General features: G+C 51.4%; 1 protein-coding gene across 1 annotated transcript in view; it reads left to right on the top strand.

The window, feature by feature from the left end:
* The window catches only part of MTSS2 (MTSS I-BAR domain containing 2), a 259,210-nt gene that overhangs the window by 127,688 nt on the left and 110,218 nt on the right, over positions 1–21,304 (top strand). Inside the window, exons 3-4 of the mRNA XM_068259913.1 lie at positions 12,646–12,719; positions 18,449–18,533. Coding sequence (XP_068116014.1) covers positions 12,646–12,719; positions 18,449–18,533 — 159 coding nt within the window. The remainder of the gene's footprint in view (positions 1–12,645; positions 12,720–18,448; positions 18,534–21,304) is intronic.

The following is a 21,304-nucleotide window of genomic DNA, read 5'->3' as shown; positions in this document are numbered from 1 at the left end:
TTGCCCCAGGCGCAGTTTGTTGAATACTTAAAAAGGAGGAAAAATTTGGATGGGGAATGGCAGTTTAGGCACCAAAACCTGACCTTGCCCCAGGCGCAACTTGGTCTAGATCCGTCCCTGTTTCCATGAGCAGTTGATAGGCAGCGAAAAGCCTCTCAACTGCTCACTGCTGCCTGGTAACTGCTTGCTGAGCACACAGTTCAGCTGTCCATGGAAGAGAGCCCTTAACCATTTAAGCCTTTTGGACATAGCTGCTACGTCCAAAAGGCGGCCCCTGCTGGCACTCCTCACCGCGGCCGATCGCGTACGCTCCCATGCACGTTCTCGCTGATGCCCGTTAGCCCGGAGATCAATGAATTCATTGATCTTATGTTCCCATTCATTGATCTAAGTACCCGTTGCAAAGATCGCTGGCTTCTATGAGCAGCCACAATCTTTCTAAGTTAAAAATGCACGCTTCTCTTCTGTAAGTGTAAATAGTAAAAAAAAACTGAGGCCATCTTGTGGCCAAATAGTAAAATTACACTACATACATGTTTTTTAATAAGCATACCCCCATTACATTTATAATTAACCACTTCACCCCCCCAGTGCTAAATTTGTCCGTCCCTCTGCGCACCGCTTCACCCCCAGGGTCGGAAAAAGGTGCACTTGTTTGTTTACTGGCTGGAAGTGGGTGGGGAACTCGCACACACACTCCAGCCAGCCCGCACAGCAGGTGACTAATTGGACGTTAGGAACAAGCGTTCCTAAATCCAATTAGACTCGCCGATTGCGAATAGAATGAAGACTGCTTCAAACAGAAGCAGTCTTCATTCATAACAATGTAACATAAACAAACATGCAGCGCGCGATTGCGCACCCCCGCGACCCGCGCGCTCGCGCGCACACACACACACCCCGGCTCTGCAGTCCAATGATTGGTTATGGGGACCCCAGTCCCCAATAACCAATCATATTACATAAATACAGGAATGGAAGCAGCGCTGAAAGGTAAAAATCGCGCTGGTGTTTCAGGGGTAAAACCCCTCAGTTGTGAAGTGGTTAACTAGTTACATCCCCCATAAATACCCAAATAAAAAAACTTTAGTAAAAAAAAAAAAAAAATTACAATTAAAAAAACAAAACATATATAGTTACCTTAGGGTCTGAACATTTTTAATATGCATGTCAAGAGGGTATATTACTATTATTTTTTTTTAAAATTATGAGCTTGTAAATAGTGATGGATGCAAAACTGAAAAACAATGCACCTTTATTTAATAAAATATTGGCTCCATACATTGTACTAGGGAAATATTTTAAACGTTGCAATAACTGGGACAAATAGACAAATAAAATTTGTAGGTTTTAATTATGGTAGCATGCATTTTTAAAACTATTTTAATAAATTAAATCTTAGCAAAAGGTACCACCCAAAGAAAGCCTAAATAGTGGTGGAAAAAAACAAGATCTAGATCATTTCATTGTGATAAGTAGGGATAAAGTTATTGGCGAATGAATGAGAGCTGAAAATTGCTGTGATGCATAAGGTGAAGAAACACTGAAGGCCGAAGTGGTTAAAGTACTCCTGAGCTCGCGCTAAAACATCAGTGCCTTCCTCCCCCTTTAGCACCCCCCCCCCCCCCCCCCACACACACACACACACACACTCAGCCAAAATCTTTGACTTGAGCAGAACACTATCGTTACCTCAGGAAGACAGTAGTCAGGTAAGTTAACCCTTCCTCACCCACCTGCTCAGGTGCATGGATCGAAGTGAAAACTGATCCAATCGACCGGTGTTCAGATCCGTTTTTACGGATCCTTTAGCCAGTGTGAACGAAGCCTTACGAATCCGGTGAAGCGGAAAACAGATTCGCATTTCCAGATCCATTTGGCTTTAGAATGCGATGTGAACTGGGCCTTAAAGTCACGGCACAGTAAATAAAGCATTATATACACATTTCATTAAAAAAAAAAAAAAGAGGTCAGGGGTACTTTAAGGGCCCTTTTCCATGAGCAGTTGATAGGCATTGAAAAGACTGTCAAACTCCCACAACTGCTCGCTGCTGCCTGGTAACTGCTCGCTGCTGCCTGGTAACTTCTCACTGCTGCCTGGTAACTGCTCACTGCTGCCTGGTAACTTCTCACTGCTGCCTGGTAACTGCTCACTGCTGCCTGGTAACTGCTCACTGCTGCCTGGTAACTTCTCACTGCTGCCTGGTAACTGCTCACTGAGCACACAGTTCAGCTGCCTGTGGCAAAGGGCCCTAAGGGCTTATTTGCATCGGTAGTTGAACTGTGTGCTCAGCAAGCAGTTACCAGGCAGCAGCGAGCAGTTACCAGGCGGCAGCTACCAGTTACCAGGCGGCAGCTACCAGTTACCAGGCGGCAGCTACCAGTTACCAGGCGGCAGCTACCAGTTACCAGGCGGCAGCTACCAGTTACCAGGCGGCAGCTACCAGTTACCAGGCAGCAGCTACCAGTTACCAAGCAGCAGCTACCAGTTACCAGGCAGCAGCTACCAGTTACCAGGCAGCAGCTACCAGTTACCAGGCAGCAGTAGCAGTTGTGAGTTTGAGAGGCTTTTCAATGCCTACCAACAGTCCATGGAAAAGAGGCTTGAGGGCCGGTGCACACTTCGCATTTTTTTAGCGCTTTCCTGATCTTCAGCAATTAGGCCTCTTTTCCACGAACTGTTGAGCTGTGTGCTCAGCAAGCAGTTGCCAGGCAGCAGTGAGCAGTTGCCAGGCAGCAGTGAGCAGTTGCCAGGCAGCAGCGAGCAGTTACCAGGCGGCAGCGAGCAGTTGCCAGGCAGCAGCGAGCAGTTACCAGACAGCAGCGAGCAGTTACCAGGCGGCAGCGAGCAGTTGCCAGGCAGCAGCGAGCAGTTACCAGACAGCAGCGAGCAGTTACCAGGCGGCAGCGAGCAGTTGCCAGGCAGCAGCGAGCAGTTACCAGACAGCAGCGAGCAGTTACCAGACAGCAGCGAGCAGTTATCAGGCAGCAGCGAGCAGTTACCAGGCGGCAGCAGCGAGCAGTTACCAGGCGGCAGCAGCGAGCAGCTACCAGGCGACAGCAGCGAGCAGTTACCAGGCGGCAGCAGCGAGCAGTTACCAGGCGGCAGCAGCGAGCAGTTACCAGGCGGCAGCAGCGAGCAGTTACCAGGCGGCAGCAGCGAGCAGTTACCAGGCGGCAGCAGCGAGCAGTTACCAGGCGGCAGCAGCGAGCAGTTACCAGGCGGCAACAGCTAGCAGTTACCAGGCTGCTGCAGTGAGCAGTTACCAGGCGGCAGCAGCGAGCAGTTACCAGGCGGCAGCAGCGAGCAGTTACCAGGCAGCAGTGAGCAGTTACCAGGCAGCAGCGAGCAGTTACCAGGCAGCAGCGAGCAGTTACCAGGCAGCAGCGAGCAGTTACCAGGCAGCAGCGAGCAGTTACCAGGCAGCAGCGAGCAGTTACCAGGCAGCAGCGAGCAGTTACCAGGCAGCAGCGAGCACTTACCAGGCAACAGCGAGCAGTTACCAGGCAGCAGCGAGCAGTTACCAGGCAGCAGCGAGCAGTTACCAGGCAGCAGCGAGCAGTTACCAGGCAGCAGCAGGGAGCAGTTACCAGGCAGCAGTGAGCAGTTACCAGGCAGCAGCGAGCAGTTACCAGGCAGCAGTGAGCAGTTACCAGGCAGCAGCGAGCAGTTACCAGGCAGCAGTGAGCAGTTACCAGGCAGCAGCGAGCAGTTACCAGGCAGCAGCGAGCAGTTACCAGGCAGCAGCGAGCAGTTACCAGGCAGCAGTGAGCAGTTACCAGGCAGCAGCGAGCAGTTACCAGGCAGCAGTGAGCAGTTACCAGGCAGCAGCGAGCAGTTACCAGGCAGCAGCGAGCAGTTACCAGGCAGCAGCGAGCAGTTATCAGGCAGCAGCGAGCAGTTGCTGCAATTACAGCTGGTCCGCGTTACATGAAACCGGATTCTGCCACATTGTGAACTCACTGGCCCATAATCAGTAGAAGTTTCGCTTATTGCAGGAAGGTGGTAAACCTGGTAACAAGCATGTAGCCAGTCCAGTCAGACTTCAGGCAGAACACTGATCTGCAAGCTTGTTTATGTATTTTTAAAGCGCCAACATATCACGCAGTGCTTGTTCAGGGTCTATGGCTAACAGTAGGTGCAGAGGATCAGCAGGGCAGCCAGGCAGTGTGCATTCTTTATAAGGACCTAATTATGGCAGCCTCCATATCCCGCTCACCTCAGATTCTCTCTAAAGATAGAATGTTACGGTTATGTATCAGAAAAAGGGTTAAAGAGAATCTGTATTGTTAAAATCGCACAAAAGTAAACATACCAGTGCATTAGGGGACATCTCCTATTACCCTCTGTCACAATTTCGCCGCTCCCCGCCGCATTAAAAGTGGTTAAAAACAGTTTTAAAAAGTTTGTTAATAAACAAACAAAATGGCCACCAAAACAGGAAGTAGGTTGATGTACAGTATGTCCACACATAGAAAATACATCCATACACAAGCAGGCTGTATACAGCATTCCTTTTGTATCTCAAGAGATCATTTGTGTGTTTCTTTTGTCAGGCTGTTTCTTCCTGCAGAGTGCAGACAGCTCTGCCTGTATGTAATTCCTCAGTATGTGAAAGCCCAGCCAGCTCAGAGGAGGATTTATCCAGCTTGTAAAAGATAATAGAGAAGAGAGAAGCTGTCCTAATCTAAATACACAGGCAGAGTGCAGAGAGGGGCCTGGAGGGGGGAGATGCATCACAGAACCACAACACTGAAGAACTTGGCAGCCTTCCAGACACAGGCTGACAAGTCTGACAAGAGAGAGATAAGATGATTTATTACAGAGATGGTGATAGTAAAACGTGCTGCAGTAAGCCAGAACACATTAGAATAGCTTTTGGAACTTGTAGGATGATAAAAAACAGGATGCAATTGTTGTTACGGCAAGGTGATGTTAGGTGTCAGGAAGGGGCATTTTTGTGAAGAGGATTGGCAATTCATGGGGAGAGACCACTGCAAACGTAAAATATCCAATCACCTTGACAATGCTGCCACAACAACATGTACCCCTTGTATTCTGCATGCTGCAGCCTTTCCTGCACAGACTTCAGTATCTGAGGTGTTATATTACAGAAAAGAATGGACTTTGGTGCCCTCTGGTGTCTTGTTACAAGTACTACACTAGTGGATGTTTCTCACATGCCACTTGGTCAGGATGCAAGTTACATCTGAGGTGTGTGTTCCCAGCATGCCTGGGTAACACCTCATACAGCTCTGGTGCCCACCTACAGCCAGGGCTCACACATGTGATGTCACCGCATGCCTGGGTAACACCTCATACAGCTCTGGTGCCCACCTACAGCCAGGGCTAACACATGTGATGTCACCGCATGCCTGGGTAACACCTCATACAGCTCTGGTGCCCACCTGCAGCCAGGGCTCACACACGTGATGTCACCGCATGCCTGGGTAACACCTCATACAGCTCTGGTGCCCACCTACAGCCAGGGCTCACACATGTGATGTCACCGCATGCCTGGGTAACACCTCATACAGCTCTGGTGCCCACCTACAGCCAGGGCTAACACATGTGATGTCACCGCATGCCTGGGTAACACCTCATACAGCACTGGTGCCCACCTGCAGCCAGGGCTCACACACGTGATGTCACCGCATGCCTGGGTAACACCTCATACAGCTCTGGTGCCCACCTCCAGCCAGGGCTCACACATGTGATGTCACCGCATGCCTGGGTAACCTCATACAGCTCTGGTGCCCACCTGCAGCCCGGGCTCACACATGTGATGTCACTGCATGCCTGGGTAACACCTCATACAGCTCTGGTGCCCACCTGCAGCCAGGGCTCACACACGTGATGTCACCGCATGCCTGGGTAACACCTCATACAGCTCTGGTGCCCACCTGCAGCCAGGGCTCACACATGTGATGTCACCGCATGCCTGGGTAACCTCATACAGCTCTGGTGCCCACCTGCAGCCCGGGCTCACACACGTGATGTCACCGCATCCCTGGGTAACACCTCATACAGCTCTGGTGCCCACCTACAGCCAGGGCTCACACATGTGATGTCACCGCATGCCTGGGTAACCTCATACAGCTCTGGTGCCCACCTGCAGCCAGGGCTCACACACGTGATGTCACCGCATGCCTGGGTAACACCTCATACAGCTCTGGTGCCCACCTGCAGCCAGGGCTCACACATGTGATGTCACTGCATGCCTGGGTAACACCTCATACAGCTCTGGTGCCCACCTGCAGCCAGGGCTCACACATGTGATGTCACCGCATGCCTGGGTAACCTCATACAGCTCTGGTGCCCACCTGCAGCCAGGGCTCACACACGTGATGTCACCGCATGCCTGGGTAACGCCTCATACAGCTCTGGTGCCCACCTGCAGCCAGGGCTCACACATGTGATGTCACCGCATGCCTGGGTAACACCTCATACAGCTCTGGAGCCCACCTGCAGCCAGGGCTCACACACGTGATGTCACCGCAAGCCTGGGTAACACCTCATACAGCTCTGGTGCCCACCTGCAGCCAGGGCTCACACATGTGATGTCACCGCATGCCTGGGTAACCCCTCAGACTGAACAGCTCTGGTGCCCACCCGCAGCCAGGGCTCACACATGTGATGTCACCACATGCCTGAGTAACAACACCTCATAGACTGAACAGCTCTGGTGCCCACCCACAGCCAGGACTCACACACGTGATGTCACCGCAAGCCTGGGTAACACCTCATACAGCTCTGGTGCCCACCTACAGCCAGGGCTCACACATGTGATGTCACCGCATGCCTGGGTAACCCCTCATACAGCTTTGGTGCCCACCTGCAGCCAGGACTTACACATTTGATGTCACCGCATGCCTGAGTAACAACACCTCATAGACTGAACAGCTCTGGTGCCCACCCACAGCCAGGACTCACACACGTGATGTCACCGCAAGCCTGGGTAACACCTCATACAGCTCTGGTGCCCACCTACAGCCAGGGCTCACACATGTGATGTCACCGCATGCCTGGGTAACCCCTCATACAGCTCTGGTGCCCACCTGCAGCCAGGGCTCACACATGTGATGTCACCGCATGCCTGAGTAACAACACCTCATAGACTGAACAGCTCTGGTGCCCACCTGCAGCCAGGGCTCACACATGTGATGTCACCGCATGCCTGGGTAACCCCTCATACAGCTCTGGTGCCCACCTGCAGCCAGGGCTCACACATGTGATGTCACCGCATGCCTGGGTAACCTCATACAGCTCTGGTGCCCACCTGCAGCCCGGGCTCACACATGTGATGTCACTGCATGCCTGGGTAACACCTCATACAGCTCTGGTGCCCACCTGCAGCCAGGGCTCACACATGTGATGTCACCGCATGCCTGAGTAACAACACCTCATAGACTGAACAGCTCTGGTGCCCACCTGCAGCCAGGGCTCATACATGTGATGTCACCGCATGCCTGGGTAACCCCTCAGACTGAACAGCTCTGGTGCCCACTTGCAGCCAGGGCTCACACATGTGATGTCACCACATTACTGAGTAGCAACACCTCATAGACTGAACAGCTCTGGTGCCCACCCGCAGCCAGGGCTCACACATGTGATGTCACCACATGCCTGAGTAACAACACCTTATAGACTGAACAGCTCTGGTGCCCACCTGCAGCCAGGGCTCACACATGTGATGTCACCGCATGCCTGGGTAACCCCTCATACAGCTCTGGTGCCCACCTGCAGCCAGGGCTCACACACGTGATGTCACCGCATGCCTGGGTAACCCCTCATACAGTTCTGGTGCCCACCTGCAGCCAGGGCTCACACATGTGATGTCACCGCATGCCTGAGTAACAACACCTCATAGACTGAACAGCTCTGGTGCCCACCTGCAGCCAGGGCTCACACATGTGATGTCACCGCATGCCTGGGTAACACCTCATACAGCTCTGGTGCCCACCTACAGCCAGGGCTCACACATGTGATGTCACCGCATGCCTGGGTAACACCTCATACAGCTCTGGTGCCCACCTACAGCCAGGGCTCACACATGTGATGTCACCGCATGCCTGAGTAACAACACCTCATAGACTGAACAGCTCTGGTGCCCACCTGCAGCCGGGGCTCACACATGTGATGTCACCGCATGCCTGGGTAACCCCTCATACAGCTCTGGTGCCCACCTAGAGCCAGGGCTCACACATGTGATGTCACCACATGCCTGAGTAACAACACCTCATAGACTTAACAGCTCTGGTGCCCACCTGCAGCCAGGGCTCACACATGTGATGTCACCGCATGCCTGGGTAACCCCTCATACAGCTCTGGTGCCCACCTACAGCCAGGGCTCACACATGTGATGTCACCACATGCCTGAGTAACAACACCTCATAGACTGAACAGCTCTGGTGCCCACCTGCAGCCAGGGCTCACACATGTGATGTCACCGCATGCCTGGGTAACACCTCATACAGCTCTGGTGCCCACCTGCAGCCAGGGCTCACACATGTGATGTCACTGCATGCCTGGGTAACACCTCATACAGCTCTGGTGCCCACCTGCAGCCAGGGCTCACACATGTGATGTCACCGCATGCCTGGGTAACCCCTCATACAGCTCTGGTGCCCACCTGCAGCCAGGGCTCACACACGTGATGTCACCGCATGCCTGGGTAACCCCTCATACAGCTCTGGTGCCCACCTGCAGCCAGGGCTCACACATGTGATGTCACCGCATGCCTGGGTAACACCTCATACAGCTCTGGTGCCCACCTACAGCCAGGGCTCACACATGTGATGTCACCGCATGCCTGGGTAACCCCTCATACAGCTCTGGTGCCCACCTACAGCCAGGGCTCACACATGTGATGTCACCGCATGCCTGAGTAACAACACCTCATAGACTGAACAGCTCTGGTGCCCACCTGCAGCCAGGGCTCACACATGTGATGTCACCGCATGCCTGGGTAACACCTCATACAGCTCTGGTGCCCACCTACAGCCAGGGCTCACACATGTGATGTCACCGCATGCCTGAGTAACACCTCATAGACTGAACAGCTCTGGTGCCCACCTGCAGCCAGGGCTCACACATGTGATGTCACCGCATGCCTGGGTAACCCCTCATACAGCTCTGGTGCCCACCTACAGCCAGGGCTCACACATGTGATGTCACCACATGCCTGAGTAACAACACCTCATAGACTGAACAGCTCTGGTGCCCACCTGCAGCCAGGGCGCACACATGTGATGTCACCGCATGCCTGGGTAACACCTCATACAGCTCTGGTGCCCACCTACAGCCAGGGCTCACACATGTGATGTCACCGCATGCCTGAGTAACAACACCTCATAGACTGAACAGCTCTGGTGCCCACCTGCAGCCAGGGCTCACACATGTGATGTCACCGCATGCCTGGGTAACCCCTCATACAGCTCTGGTGCCACCTACAGCCAGGGCTCACACATGTGATGTCACCACATGCCTGAGTAACAACACCTCATAGACTGAACAGCTCTGGTGCCCACCTGCAGCCAGGGCTCACACATGTGATGTCACCGCATGCCTGGGTAACACCTCATACAGCTCTGGTGCCCACCTGCAGCCAGGGCTCACACATGTGATGTCACCGCATGCCTGGGTAACACCTCATACAGCTCTGGTGCCCACCTGCAGCCAGGGCTCACACATGTGATGTCACCGCATGCCTGGGTAACCCCTCATACAGCTCTGGTGCCCACCTGCAGCCAGGGCTCACACATGTGATGTCTCCGCATGCAGTATCGCATTACACGTGACAGCCCATGTTAATCAACTTGTTCACATTTTTGGGCCCATTCACACTAAGGCCCCTTTTCCACGGACTGTTTCTAGGCAGTGAAATGCCTCTCAAACTTTCACAACTGCTAACTGCTGACTGCTGCCTGGTTACTGCTCGCTGCTGCCTGGTAACTGCTCGCTGCTGCCTGGTAACTGCTCGCTGCTGTCTGGTAACTGCTTTTTGAGCACACAGCTCAACAGTTCGTGGAAAAGAGGCCTTAAGTGATTAGTGGGCATTTACCGCTACATCACCGCTTATCGCTAGCCCTTTTTCAAATGCTAGTACAATGTTTACTATATGCCAGTGATCTCACTGCCACGATCGCCGGCGATTCGCACGAAACGAAAATGCACTACATGCAGCATTTTTTCACGATTTTTTGAATGATCGCAATGTATTTCAGTAGTGATCGCTCAAAAAATATCGGTCTGAACGACTAATTAACAAGCTTTCAACCAATTATCGGTAGCAACTGCGCACAACCGGCCGTTACCGATGGCACCAAAATGATTGATATCGGGAGTCTGTCGTGAGTATCCTGTTGTTCATCAAAGAGAGTGTGTACAGTAAGCAATCAAATCCAAAAGGGTTTGCACACTCACAGGACAAACTTCCAAGTTTTTTATTCAGACAATGTGACAATGTTCCATTCAAACGACCAACGATTCGTTTCGGGGCCCCGTGGGGTCACCTTTGTCAAGGCAACACCATTCTGTTCGTGTTGCCTTGACAAAGGGGACCCCACGGGGCCCCGAAACGAATCGTTGGTCGTTTGAATGGAACATTGTCACATTGTCTGAATAAAAAACTTGGAAGTTTATCCTGTGAGTGTGCGGACCCTTTTGGATTTGATTGCTTGATGACTTAGATGGGTCTCTGCACCTCGATCGAGTGGTGTGCAATCTTCTATCGATTTCTGTGTACAGTAAGGGCGCTTTCCCACGGACAGTACAAGCAGTGAATTGCCTCTCAAACGCTTACAACTGCTCGCTGCCGCCTGGCAACTGCTCACTGCCGCCTGCCAACTGCTCACTGCTGCCTGGTAACTGCTCACTGCCGCCTGGTAACTGCTCACTGCCGCCTGGTAACTGCTCACTGCCGCCTGGTAACTGCTCGCTGCCGCCTGCCAACTGCTCACTGCCGCCTGGTAACTGCTCACTGCCGCCTGGTAACTGCTCACTGCCGCCTGGTAACTGCTCACTGCCGCCTGGTAACTGCTCGCTGCCGCCTGCCAACTGCTCACTGCCGCCTGGTAACTGCTCACTGCCGCCTGGTAACTGCTCACTGCCGCCTGGTAACTGCTCGCTGCCGCCTGGCAACTGCTCACTGCCGCCTGGCAACTGCTCACTGCCGCCTGGCAACTGCTCACTGCCGCCTGGTAACTGCTCGCTGCCGCCTGGCAACTGCTCACTGCCGCCTGGTAACTGCTCACTGCCGCCTGGCAACTGCTCACTGCCGCCTGGCAACTGCTCACTGCCGCCTGGCAACTTCTCGCTGCCGCCTGCCAACTGCTCACTGCTGTCTGGTAACAGTCCATGGAAAACAGGCCTAAGGCCGCTTTTCCACACGCAAATGAACTTTATGCTCAGTGGGCAGTTACCAGGCAGCAGCAAACAGATACCAGGTGGCAGCAAGCAGTTACCAAGCAGCAGTGAGCAGTTACCAGGCGGCAGCAAGAAGCAGTTACCAGGCGGCAGCAAGAAGCAGTTACCAGGCGGCAGCAAGAAGCAGTTACCAGGCGGCAGCAAGAAGCAGTTACCAGGCAGCAGGAAGCAGTTGGGAGAGGTCGACAGTCTTCTCACTGCCTATCAACTGCCTGTGGAAAAGGACCCTTAAAAAAGACGTATAACGATCTTGTTGTGTACAGCGCACGCGCCACAGTCTATCACAATCACTCGTTTGCACAGATGTTGATTGTTTTAGTTATTTGCACCTCAGACGTCACTTCTGCATTATTTGTCCATTCTGTCTTTCTTGGATCGTTCATGTGTGTATACAGGTCAGTTGTTTAAAGTGAGCCAGAGACGAAGCACCCTCATGTATTTTACCATATATATATCAATGGTAACATGACAGTAAACACCTACTCTGCTCTTTGTTTCATCTTTCACTGCTCAGTCTTGTTATCAGCTCTGATAAGAATCCCCAACTGAGCATTCAGTCTAGCTTTGCCCCTGAATGATTATATAGCAGAGTCAGTCTTCTGTGATGTCTTTTCAAGCCCAAGCCTGCCCCCTTGTGGCTCTGCTTTCCTGCTTCGAGGATAAATAGCAGCAAATCAGAGCCACAAGGGCTTGAAAATATATCACAGAAGACTGACTCAGCTATAATCATTCCGGGAAAAGCCAGACTGAATGCTCAGTCGGGGATTCTTATCAGAGCTGATAACAGGCAGACTGAGCAGTGAAGAATGAAACAGAGAGCAGGGTAGGTGTTTACTGTCATGTTACCATTGATATATATGGTAAAATACATGAGGGTGCTTCGTCTCTGGTTCACTTTAAGATCGTAAACCTTCACTTACCAACATTCATTTAGACCAATTTTCATCTGAGGTGTGTGTATAAGTTGTGCTCTGCATGTACTTTCCAACTTTATAAAGCCCGAGTTTGGTGTTTATTACAGTTGCTTGGGTACTTATCCGTTAGCCGGGCGCATCCTCTAGGTGGCGCTAATTACTATTCCCCCTCCAGGCCGACATGGATAGTAGGGAAAGATGTAACTCTGGTGGAGTGTTGTCGCCACCTAGAGGATGCGCCCGGCTAACGGATAAGTACCGTTGCTTGTAATCTTTGCTGACAGGTTCTCTTCTCCTTCACAGGACCACAGTGCTGGCTGCTGTTGCCTTCCTTGATGCCTTTCAGAAAGTGGCTGACATGGCGACCAATACTCGAGGTGAGCAGGACCAAAAGCTCATTCCATTTTATTAAAAACATGCAGGACATATATTTTACTTTTCATAAGGTATTTAAAGTATATCTGAACCAAAGATGCCTTAATTAAGCGACACGTTGCCTTTGTTTGTCACTGGGTAACACCACCGTGTGCTAAACTATGACCGCCGCGCTGCTACAAATGCAGTCATTCGGAAAGTTCTGCGCCCACTCAGTTGTCTTCTCCCGTTCGCGTCTAGACTGGGTACATTTCCTCCATAGATTACTATGAGAAACCATCTGCTCTGCTCTTTAATGCAGCAAGTCGGGGTGTTGTGTTTGGATCTATTTTTAAATGTCACAAAAAATGAGCCACCTAATAAATATCGTTAGATACACCATGATAAGGGTCAGCGTGAATTATACAAATAGTATCCAGACTAGAAAAAGACAGTCATGCTGTATGCTGCTACTAGCAAAGAATATCAAACTTTGAGAATCAATCTAAAAACCAAAACATACAAGCTGCGAGGATCACAGAATATAGCGTAATATCCAATCTCTACATCTGTAAAGTACATAAACCACCTACAATCTGGTATAATCATCAAGAGATCTCCTATTGCATAAGTTATAATAAACCTAATGGAGCAAAATGCACTGCGCAACACAGAACTGCAATCCAGCCATGCTATGCAACCTCTGAAAAGCAGATATGTGTATGAGACTGTATATATAACGCTGAATCCTGCTACAATGGATGGAAGTCAAAGAACAGGCAAGAAAAGGGAAAAAAGGGGAAAATATATTACCAGAGAGGTGATTGAGGCGGCTTCTGTGTCCCCAAGTGCTCTGTGAGGGAGAAGCAGCCTCAATCACCTTCACTTATACTCACCTCTAGAGAAGCGTCCGGAGGTTGTGGGATCGCACAGCGCGAGGCTATGTGTTCTGCGACCTACCACCGCTTCTCCAGAGGCGAGTATCCTATCTAATAAAACCCCGGTTTCGCTCGCCCGGCTGTCCCTATGTCTGTGAGGGAGCACATGGGGACACATTAGCGGCCTCAATCACCTTCACTTATACTCACCTCTAGAGAAGCGGCCGGAGGTTGTGGGATCGCACAGCGCGAGGCTATGTGTTCTGCGACCTACCACCGCTTCTCCAGAGGTGAGTATAAGTGAATAAGATCCCCGAAGTTATAGTCCATGAGGCAGGTGTAAAACATTATTCTATTAGTCTGCCGTAAGCACGCAAAGACGCTCACGTCATCAAGACGCTACTCTGCAGCCTGAGCGTGTATAAGCTCCCTGACTACCAGTGGTGTAGCAATAGGGGGTGCAGAGATAGCAAACGCATCGGGGCCCTTGGGTTAGAGGGACCCTGAGGGGCCCACCCCTCCAACACAGTATTAGCTCTTTATTGGTCTTTTTCCACTGCACAGCTCAATCGCAAATCGCTAAGATTGCTACTTTATCATAGAAACCATGAGAAGTATTTTCCACTATAGTGATTCGATTTGCAAATCGCAATCGCTTTCTGGAGCGATTTTAAGAGTGATAATGCAATGCAAATGAAAAATCGCAATCGCTGACATTTGTGGAAATTGCTAGTGGGAAAGTACGTTATTGGTCCTGTGCTGATAATGTTCACTTCTATAGTTGATTTGAAGAGCTACGCCACTGCTGACTACTTCCTGTGTGCGGTCCACGCAAGCTGGCCCAGTGACACCGCGTGTCATCAGAGCTGGCTCCGCCCACCTACACTAATAGCGCAGCAGCCACAGCAGTGTTTGGCTCCAGTGATGTCAGAGTCACACCTGCAGCAATCATGCAGCCGCCAGAGTCAAAGCACCTGATCTGCACAGCCGTTCTGAGTCACACCTGCAGCAATCATGCAGCCGGCGGAGTCACAGCACCTGATCTGCACAGCCGTTCTGAGTCACACCTGCAGCAATCATGCAGCCGGCGGAGTCACAGCACCTGATCTGCACAGCCGTTCTGAGTCACACCTGCAGCAATCATGCAGCCGGCGGAGTCACAGCACCTGATCTGCACAGCCGTTCTGAGTCACACCTGCAGCAATCATGCAGCCGGCGGAGTCACAGCACCTGATCTGCACAGCTGTTCTGAGTCACACCTGCAGCAATCATGCAGCCACCAGAGTCACAGCACCTGATCTGCACAGCCGTTCTGAGTCACACCTGCAGCAATCATGCAGCCACCAGAGTCACAGCACCTGATCTGCACAGCCGTTCTGAGTCACACCTGCAGCAATCATGCAGCCGGCGGAGTCACAGCACCTGATCTGCACAGCCGTTCTGAGTCACACCTGCAGCAATCATGCAGCCGGCGGAGTCACAGCACCTGATCTGCACAGCCGTTCTGAGTCACACCTGCAGCAATCATGCAGCCGCCAGAGTCACGGCACCTGATCTGCACAGCCGTTCTGAGTCGGTTACCAGGCAGCAGCGAGCAGTTACCAGGCAGCAGCGAGCAGTTACCAGGCAGCAGCGAGCAGTTACCAGGCAGCAGCGAGCAGTTACCAGGCAGTAGCGAGCAGTTACCAGGCAGCAGCGAGCAGTTACCAGGCAGTAGCGAGCAGTTACCAGGCAGCAGCGAGCAGTTACCAGGCAGCAGCGAGCAGTTACCAGGCAGCAGCGAGCAGTTACCAGGCAGTAGCGAGCAGTTACCAGGCAGCAGCGAGCAGTTACCAGGCAGCAGCGAGCAGTTACCAGGCAGCAGCGAGCAGTTATCAGGCAGCAGCGAGCAGTTATCAGGCAGCAGCGAGCAGTTACCAGGCAGCAGCGAGCAGTTACCAGGCAGCAGCGAGCAGTTATCAGGCAGCAGCGAGCAGTTATCAGGCAGCAGCGAGCAGTTACCAGGCAGCAGCGAGCAGTTACCAGGCAGCAGCGAGCAGTTATCAGGCAGCAACGAGCAGTTATCAGGCAGCAGCGAGCAGTTATCAGGCAGCAGCGAGCAGTTATCAGGCAGCAGCGAGAAGTTACCAGGCAGCAGCGAGAAGTTACCAGGCAGCAGCGAGCAGTTACCAGGCAGCAGCGAGCAGTTACCAGGCAGCAGCGAGCAGTTACCAGGCAGCAGCGAGCAGTTATCAGGCTGCAGCGAGCAGTTACCAGGCAGCAGTGAGCAGTTATCAGGCAGCAGCGAGCAGTTACCAGGCAGTAGCAAGGAGTTGAGAGAGTTTGAGAGGCTTTTCAATGCCTATCCACTGCTCGTGGAAAGCAGTGAAAAGCCTCTCAAACTCTCACAACTTCTCACTGCTGCCTGGTAACTGCTTACTGCTGCCTGGTAACTGCTCACTGCTGCCTGGTAACTGCTCACTGCTGCCTGGCAACTGCTCACTGCTGCCTGGTGACTGCTCGCTGCTGCCTGGTAAGTGCTCGCTGCTGCCTGGTAACTGCTCACTGCTGCCTGGTAAGTGCTCGCTGCTGCCTGGTAACTGCTCACTGCTGCCTGGTGACTGCTCACTGCTGCCTGGTAACTGCTCACTGCTGCCTGGTGACTGCTCGCTGCTGCCTGGCAACTGCTCACTGCTGCCTGGTGACTGCTCGCTGCTGCCTGGTAAGTGCTCGCTGCTGCCTGGTAACTGCTCACTGCTGCCTGGTAACTGCTCACTGCTGCCTGGCAACTGCTCACTGCTGCCTGGTGACTGCTCACTGCTGCCTGGTAACTGCTCACTGAGCACACAGCTCAACTGCCCATGGAAATGAGCACTAAGATGCTCAGGATTCTGAGCTGATACAAATGTTACTTGCAGTTGAACATTTGTATCACACTATTTGCATTGCAATTACTATAGCAACCATAAGGCCTCTTTTCCATGGACTGTTAAAGAGACACTGAAGCGAAAAAATATATGATATAGTGAATTGGTTGTGTACTATGAATAATTACTAGAAGATTAGCAGCAAAGAAAATATTCTCATACTTTTATTTTCAGGTATATAGTGTGTTTTCTAACATTGCATCATTCTATAATATGTGCAGATTACACAACACTCAGCATTCAAAATGAGTCTTTCAGAGCAGTCTGTGAACTAATGACCTCTCCTCTAGTAAATAGTTCACTTACAGTTGAGATAATAAAAGTCAGACAACAGCCCTCTCCACCACTAAAGGTAGCCATACACTGGTCGATTTGCCATCAGATTCGACCAACTGACAGATCCCTATCTGATCGAATCTGATCAGAGAGGGATTGTATGGCCACCTTTACTGCAAACAGATTGTGAACCGATTTCAGCCTGAAACCGATCACAATCTGTTGTGGTGGTGCTGCTGCTGCCGCTCCCCCCGCTGCATACATAACCTGCTCCGCCGGCGGGACTCCAGTCCCCAGGTCACCGCTGCTCTGTCTGCGCTCTGGTCTCCGGCTGCGGCATGCTTTACTTCTTCCTGCCTGGCAGGAAGTTTAAACAGTAGAGCGCTCTCTACTGTTTAAACTTCCTGCCGGGCAGGAGGAACTGAAGCATGCCGGAGACCAGCGCGGACACGGAGCAGCGGTGATCGGGCGTAGACGTGCCGGCGGAGCAGGTAATGTATGCGGCTCTATTGCGTCGGTCGTCGGGCACTCGAACGCCGCTAGCGATGCGCTCCCTACCCGCGGGCGATCAACGCTAATTTTCCGCACGGAGCGATCGACGGGATCGGACGAAAAGGATCAAAATTCGGCGTGTAGCGCGAACGATTGGCAGCAGATTCGATCCCAGATCGAATCTGCTGTCGAAACGGCGGCGAATCGGGCCAGTGTATGGCCACCTTAACTTAGTCGGAAAGTTAATGGCTTGTTTGCATAGAGATAACAACTGGAGTTTCTTAACTCTTCCTGTACTGGAAACAATTAGACTGATGTATCTGAAATTAATGTTTTATTTCTTAGCTGTGCTACACATACAAATCATAATATCATAATTTTTTTTTCGCTTCAGTGTCTCTTTAAGTTGTGTGCTCAGCAAGCAGTTACATATAGTAGAATGTAGTAAATTATTCAGGATATCCCCGTTATGTATGTTTCAGCATCAGAAACACTTACTATATTTATATATTGCTGTATAGTGGTATGTAGCCGCACCCTCCCAGTAATGCTTAGCCTAGGCTGTTTAGCTATGCGGTATTCTCTTCTCCGAGCATTCTGGGAGACCAGGGATTATTTTCACTGGCTTCGGAATTCTCAGGCTAGGCTCACAGTAGGATGTTGCATTGTAAAGTTGCTGCAACACAACAAATAGGTGGTAACGCAGATTAAACTTCACCCCAATCAATATCCGATACCCCCTTTCCCAGGAGAAATCTATTCCTTTTCACAAACAGATCATCAGGTGGCTCTGTATGGCTGATAATGTAGAGAAACCCCTCCCACAGTGTGATGTAATGACCTTGGTCTTGACAGTTTCCTTTCTGTGAGCCTCGTTGCATTGTGGGAAAAAAATCGGCTTTTTCCAACTGCTAAACAAGCAGCATCTCCCTCTGTGCATAAAACTCTCAGTAACAAACGCTCAGTACAGATCACCTGACGGGGCTAAAGATCTCACAATCAGTGATAAATGTCAGAATGTAAATCAGGGAGAGGAAAATTTTACAATGGGCAAACACTGACTATATAATCTATAAAGGTATATTGTAAGCAATAAGGAATTTTATTCATTACAATATTTTCCCTACAGTTCTTCTTTGAGTGGACTAATTCACAACAGACATTTTCAAATTCTGACTCTTTGTTATTTGTGTTTTGCAGGGGCCACACGTGACATCGGATCAGCGCTGACCCGGATGTGTATGAGACATCGGAGCATTGAGAGCAAACTGCGACATTTCACCAAGTGAGGCCCCCACAGTGTTACTGTGACTTTACTGACACCAGTAGTGAGAGCAGAGGGTATGTGCAAGCCTTTAGAGTCACAGGAGCAGGAAGTTATCCCATAATGCATTGCTGCAGCTCAGTGAGGCCCCCACAGTGTTACTGTGACTTTACTGACACCAGTAGTGAGAGCAGAGGGTATGTGCAAGCCTTCAGAGTCACAGGAGCAGGAAGTCATCCCATAATGCATCACTGCAGCTCAGTGAGGCCCCCACAGTGTTACTGTGACTTTACTGACACCAGTAGTGAGAGCAGAGGGTATGTGCAAGCCTTTAGAGTCACAGGAGCAGGAAGTTATCCCATAATGCATTGCTGCAGCTCAGTGAGGCCCCCACAGTGTTACTGTGACTTTACTGACACCAGTAGTGAGAGCAGAGGGTATGTGCAAGCCTTCAGAGTCACAGGAGCAGGAAGTGATCCCATAATGCATCACTGCAGCTCAGTGAGGCCCCCACAGTGTTACCCCGACTTTACTGACACCAGTAGTGAGAGCAGAGGGTATGTGCAAGCCTTCAGAGTCACAGGAGCATGAAGTCATCCCATAATGCATCACTGCAGCTCAGTGAGGCCCACACAGTGTTACTGTGACTTTACTGACACCAGTAGTGAGAGCAGAGGGTATGTGCAAGCCTTCAGAGTCACAGGAGCAGGAAGTGATCCCATAATGCATCACTGCAGCTCAGTGAGGCCCCCACAGTGTTACTCTGACTTTGCTGACACCAGTAGTGAGAGCAGAGGGTATGTGCAAGCCTTCAGAGTCACAGGAGCAGGAAGTGATCCCATAATGCATCACTGCAGCTCAGTGAGGCCCCCACAGTGTTAATGTGACTTTACTGATTGACACCAGTAGTGAGAGCAGAGGGTATGTGCAAGCCTTCACATTCACAGGAGCAGGAAGTTATCCCATAATGCATCACTGCAGCTCAGTGAGGCCCCCACAGTGTTACTGTGACTTTACTGACACCAGTAGTGAGAGCAGAGGGTATGTGCAAGCCTTCAGAGTCACAGGAGCAGGAAGTCATCCCATAATGCATCACTGCAGCTCAGTGAGGCCCCCACATTGTTACTGTGACTTTACTGACACCAGTAGTGAGAGCAGAGGGTATGTGCAAGCCTTCAGAGTCACAGGAGCAGGAAGTGATCCCATAATGCATCACTGCAGCTCAGTGAGGCCCCCACAGTGTTACTCTGACTTTACTGACACCAGTAGTGAGAGCAGAGGGATGTGCAAGCCTTCAGAGTCACAGGAGCAGGAAGTCATCCCATAATGCATCACTGCAGCTCAGGGAGGCCTCCACAGTGTTACTGTGACTTTACTGACACCAGTAGTGAGAGCAGAGGGTATGTGCAAGCCTTCAGAGTCACAGGAGCAGGAAGTGATCCCATAATGCATCACTGCAGCTCAGTGATACCCCCACAGTGTTACTGTGACTTTACTGACACCAGTAGTGAGAGCAGAGGGTATGTGCAAGCCTTCAGAGTCACAGGAGCAGGAAGTAATCCCATAATGCATCACTGCAACTCAGTGAGGCCCCCACAGTGTTACTGTGACTTTACTGACACCAGTAGTGAGAGCAGAGGGTATGTGCAAGCCTTCAGAGTCACAGGAGCAGGAAGTGATCCCATAATGCATCACTGCAGCTCAGTGAGGCCCCCACAGTGTTACTGTGACTTTACTGACACCAGTAGTGAGAGCAGAGGGTATGTGCAAGCCTTCACATTCACAGGAGCAGGAAGTGATCCCATAATGCATCACTGCAGCTCAGTGAGGCCCCCACAGTGTTACTGTGACTTTACTGACACCAGTAGTGAGAGCAGAGGGTATGTGCAAGCCTTCAGAGTCACAGGAGCAGGAAGTCATCCCATAATGCATCACTGCAGCTCAGTGAGGCCCCCACATTGTTACTGTGACTTTACTGACACCAGTAGTGAGAGCAGAGGGTATGTGCAAGCCTTCAGAGTCACAGGAGCAGGAAGTGATCCCATAATGCATCACTGCAGCTCAGTGAGGCCCCCACAGTGTTACTCTGACTTTACTGACACCAGTAGTGAGAGCAGAGGGATGTGCAAGCCTTCAGAGTCACAGGAGCATGAAGTCATCCCATAATGCATCACTGCAGCTCAGGGAGGCCTCCACAGTGTTACTGTGACTTTACTGACACCAGTAGTGAGAGCAGAGGGTATGTGCAAGCCTTCAGAGTCACAGGAGCAGGAAGTGATCCCATAATGCATCACTGCAGCTCAGTGATACCCCCACAGTGTTACTGTGACTTTACTGACACCAGTAGTGAGAGCAGAGGGTATGTGCAAGCCTTCAGAGTCACAGGAGCAGGAAGTAATCCCATAATGCATCACTGCAACTCAGTGAGGCCCCCACAGTGTTACTGTGACTTTACTGACACCAGTAGTGAGAGCAGAGGGTATGTGCAAGCCTTCAGAGTCACAGGAGCAGGAAGTGATCCCATAATGCATCACTGCAGCTCAGTGAGGCCCCCACAGTGTTACTGTGACTTTACTGACACCAGTAGTGAGAGCAGAGGGTATGTGCAAGCCTTCACATTCACAGGAGCAGGAAGTGATCCCATAATGCATCACTGCAGCTCAGTGATACCCCCACAGTGTTACTGTGACTTTACTGACACCAGTTGTGAGAGCAGAGGGTATGTGCAAGCCTTCAGATTCACAGGAGCAGGAAGTGGTCCCATAATGCATCACTGCAGCTCAGTGAGGCCC

The sequence above is a fragment of the Hyperolius riggenbachi genome, chromosome 11, assembly GCF_040937935.1.
Source record: "Hyperolius riggenbachi isolate aHypRig1 chromosome 11, aHypRig1.pri, whole genome shotgun sequence".
NCBI lineage: Eukaryota > Metazoa > Chordata > Amphibia > Anura > Hyperoliidae > Hyperolius > Hyperolius riggenbachi.
Note: the sequence above shows the minus strand (reverse complement) of the source record. Positions and strands in the feature narration are given on the sequence as shown.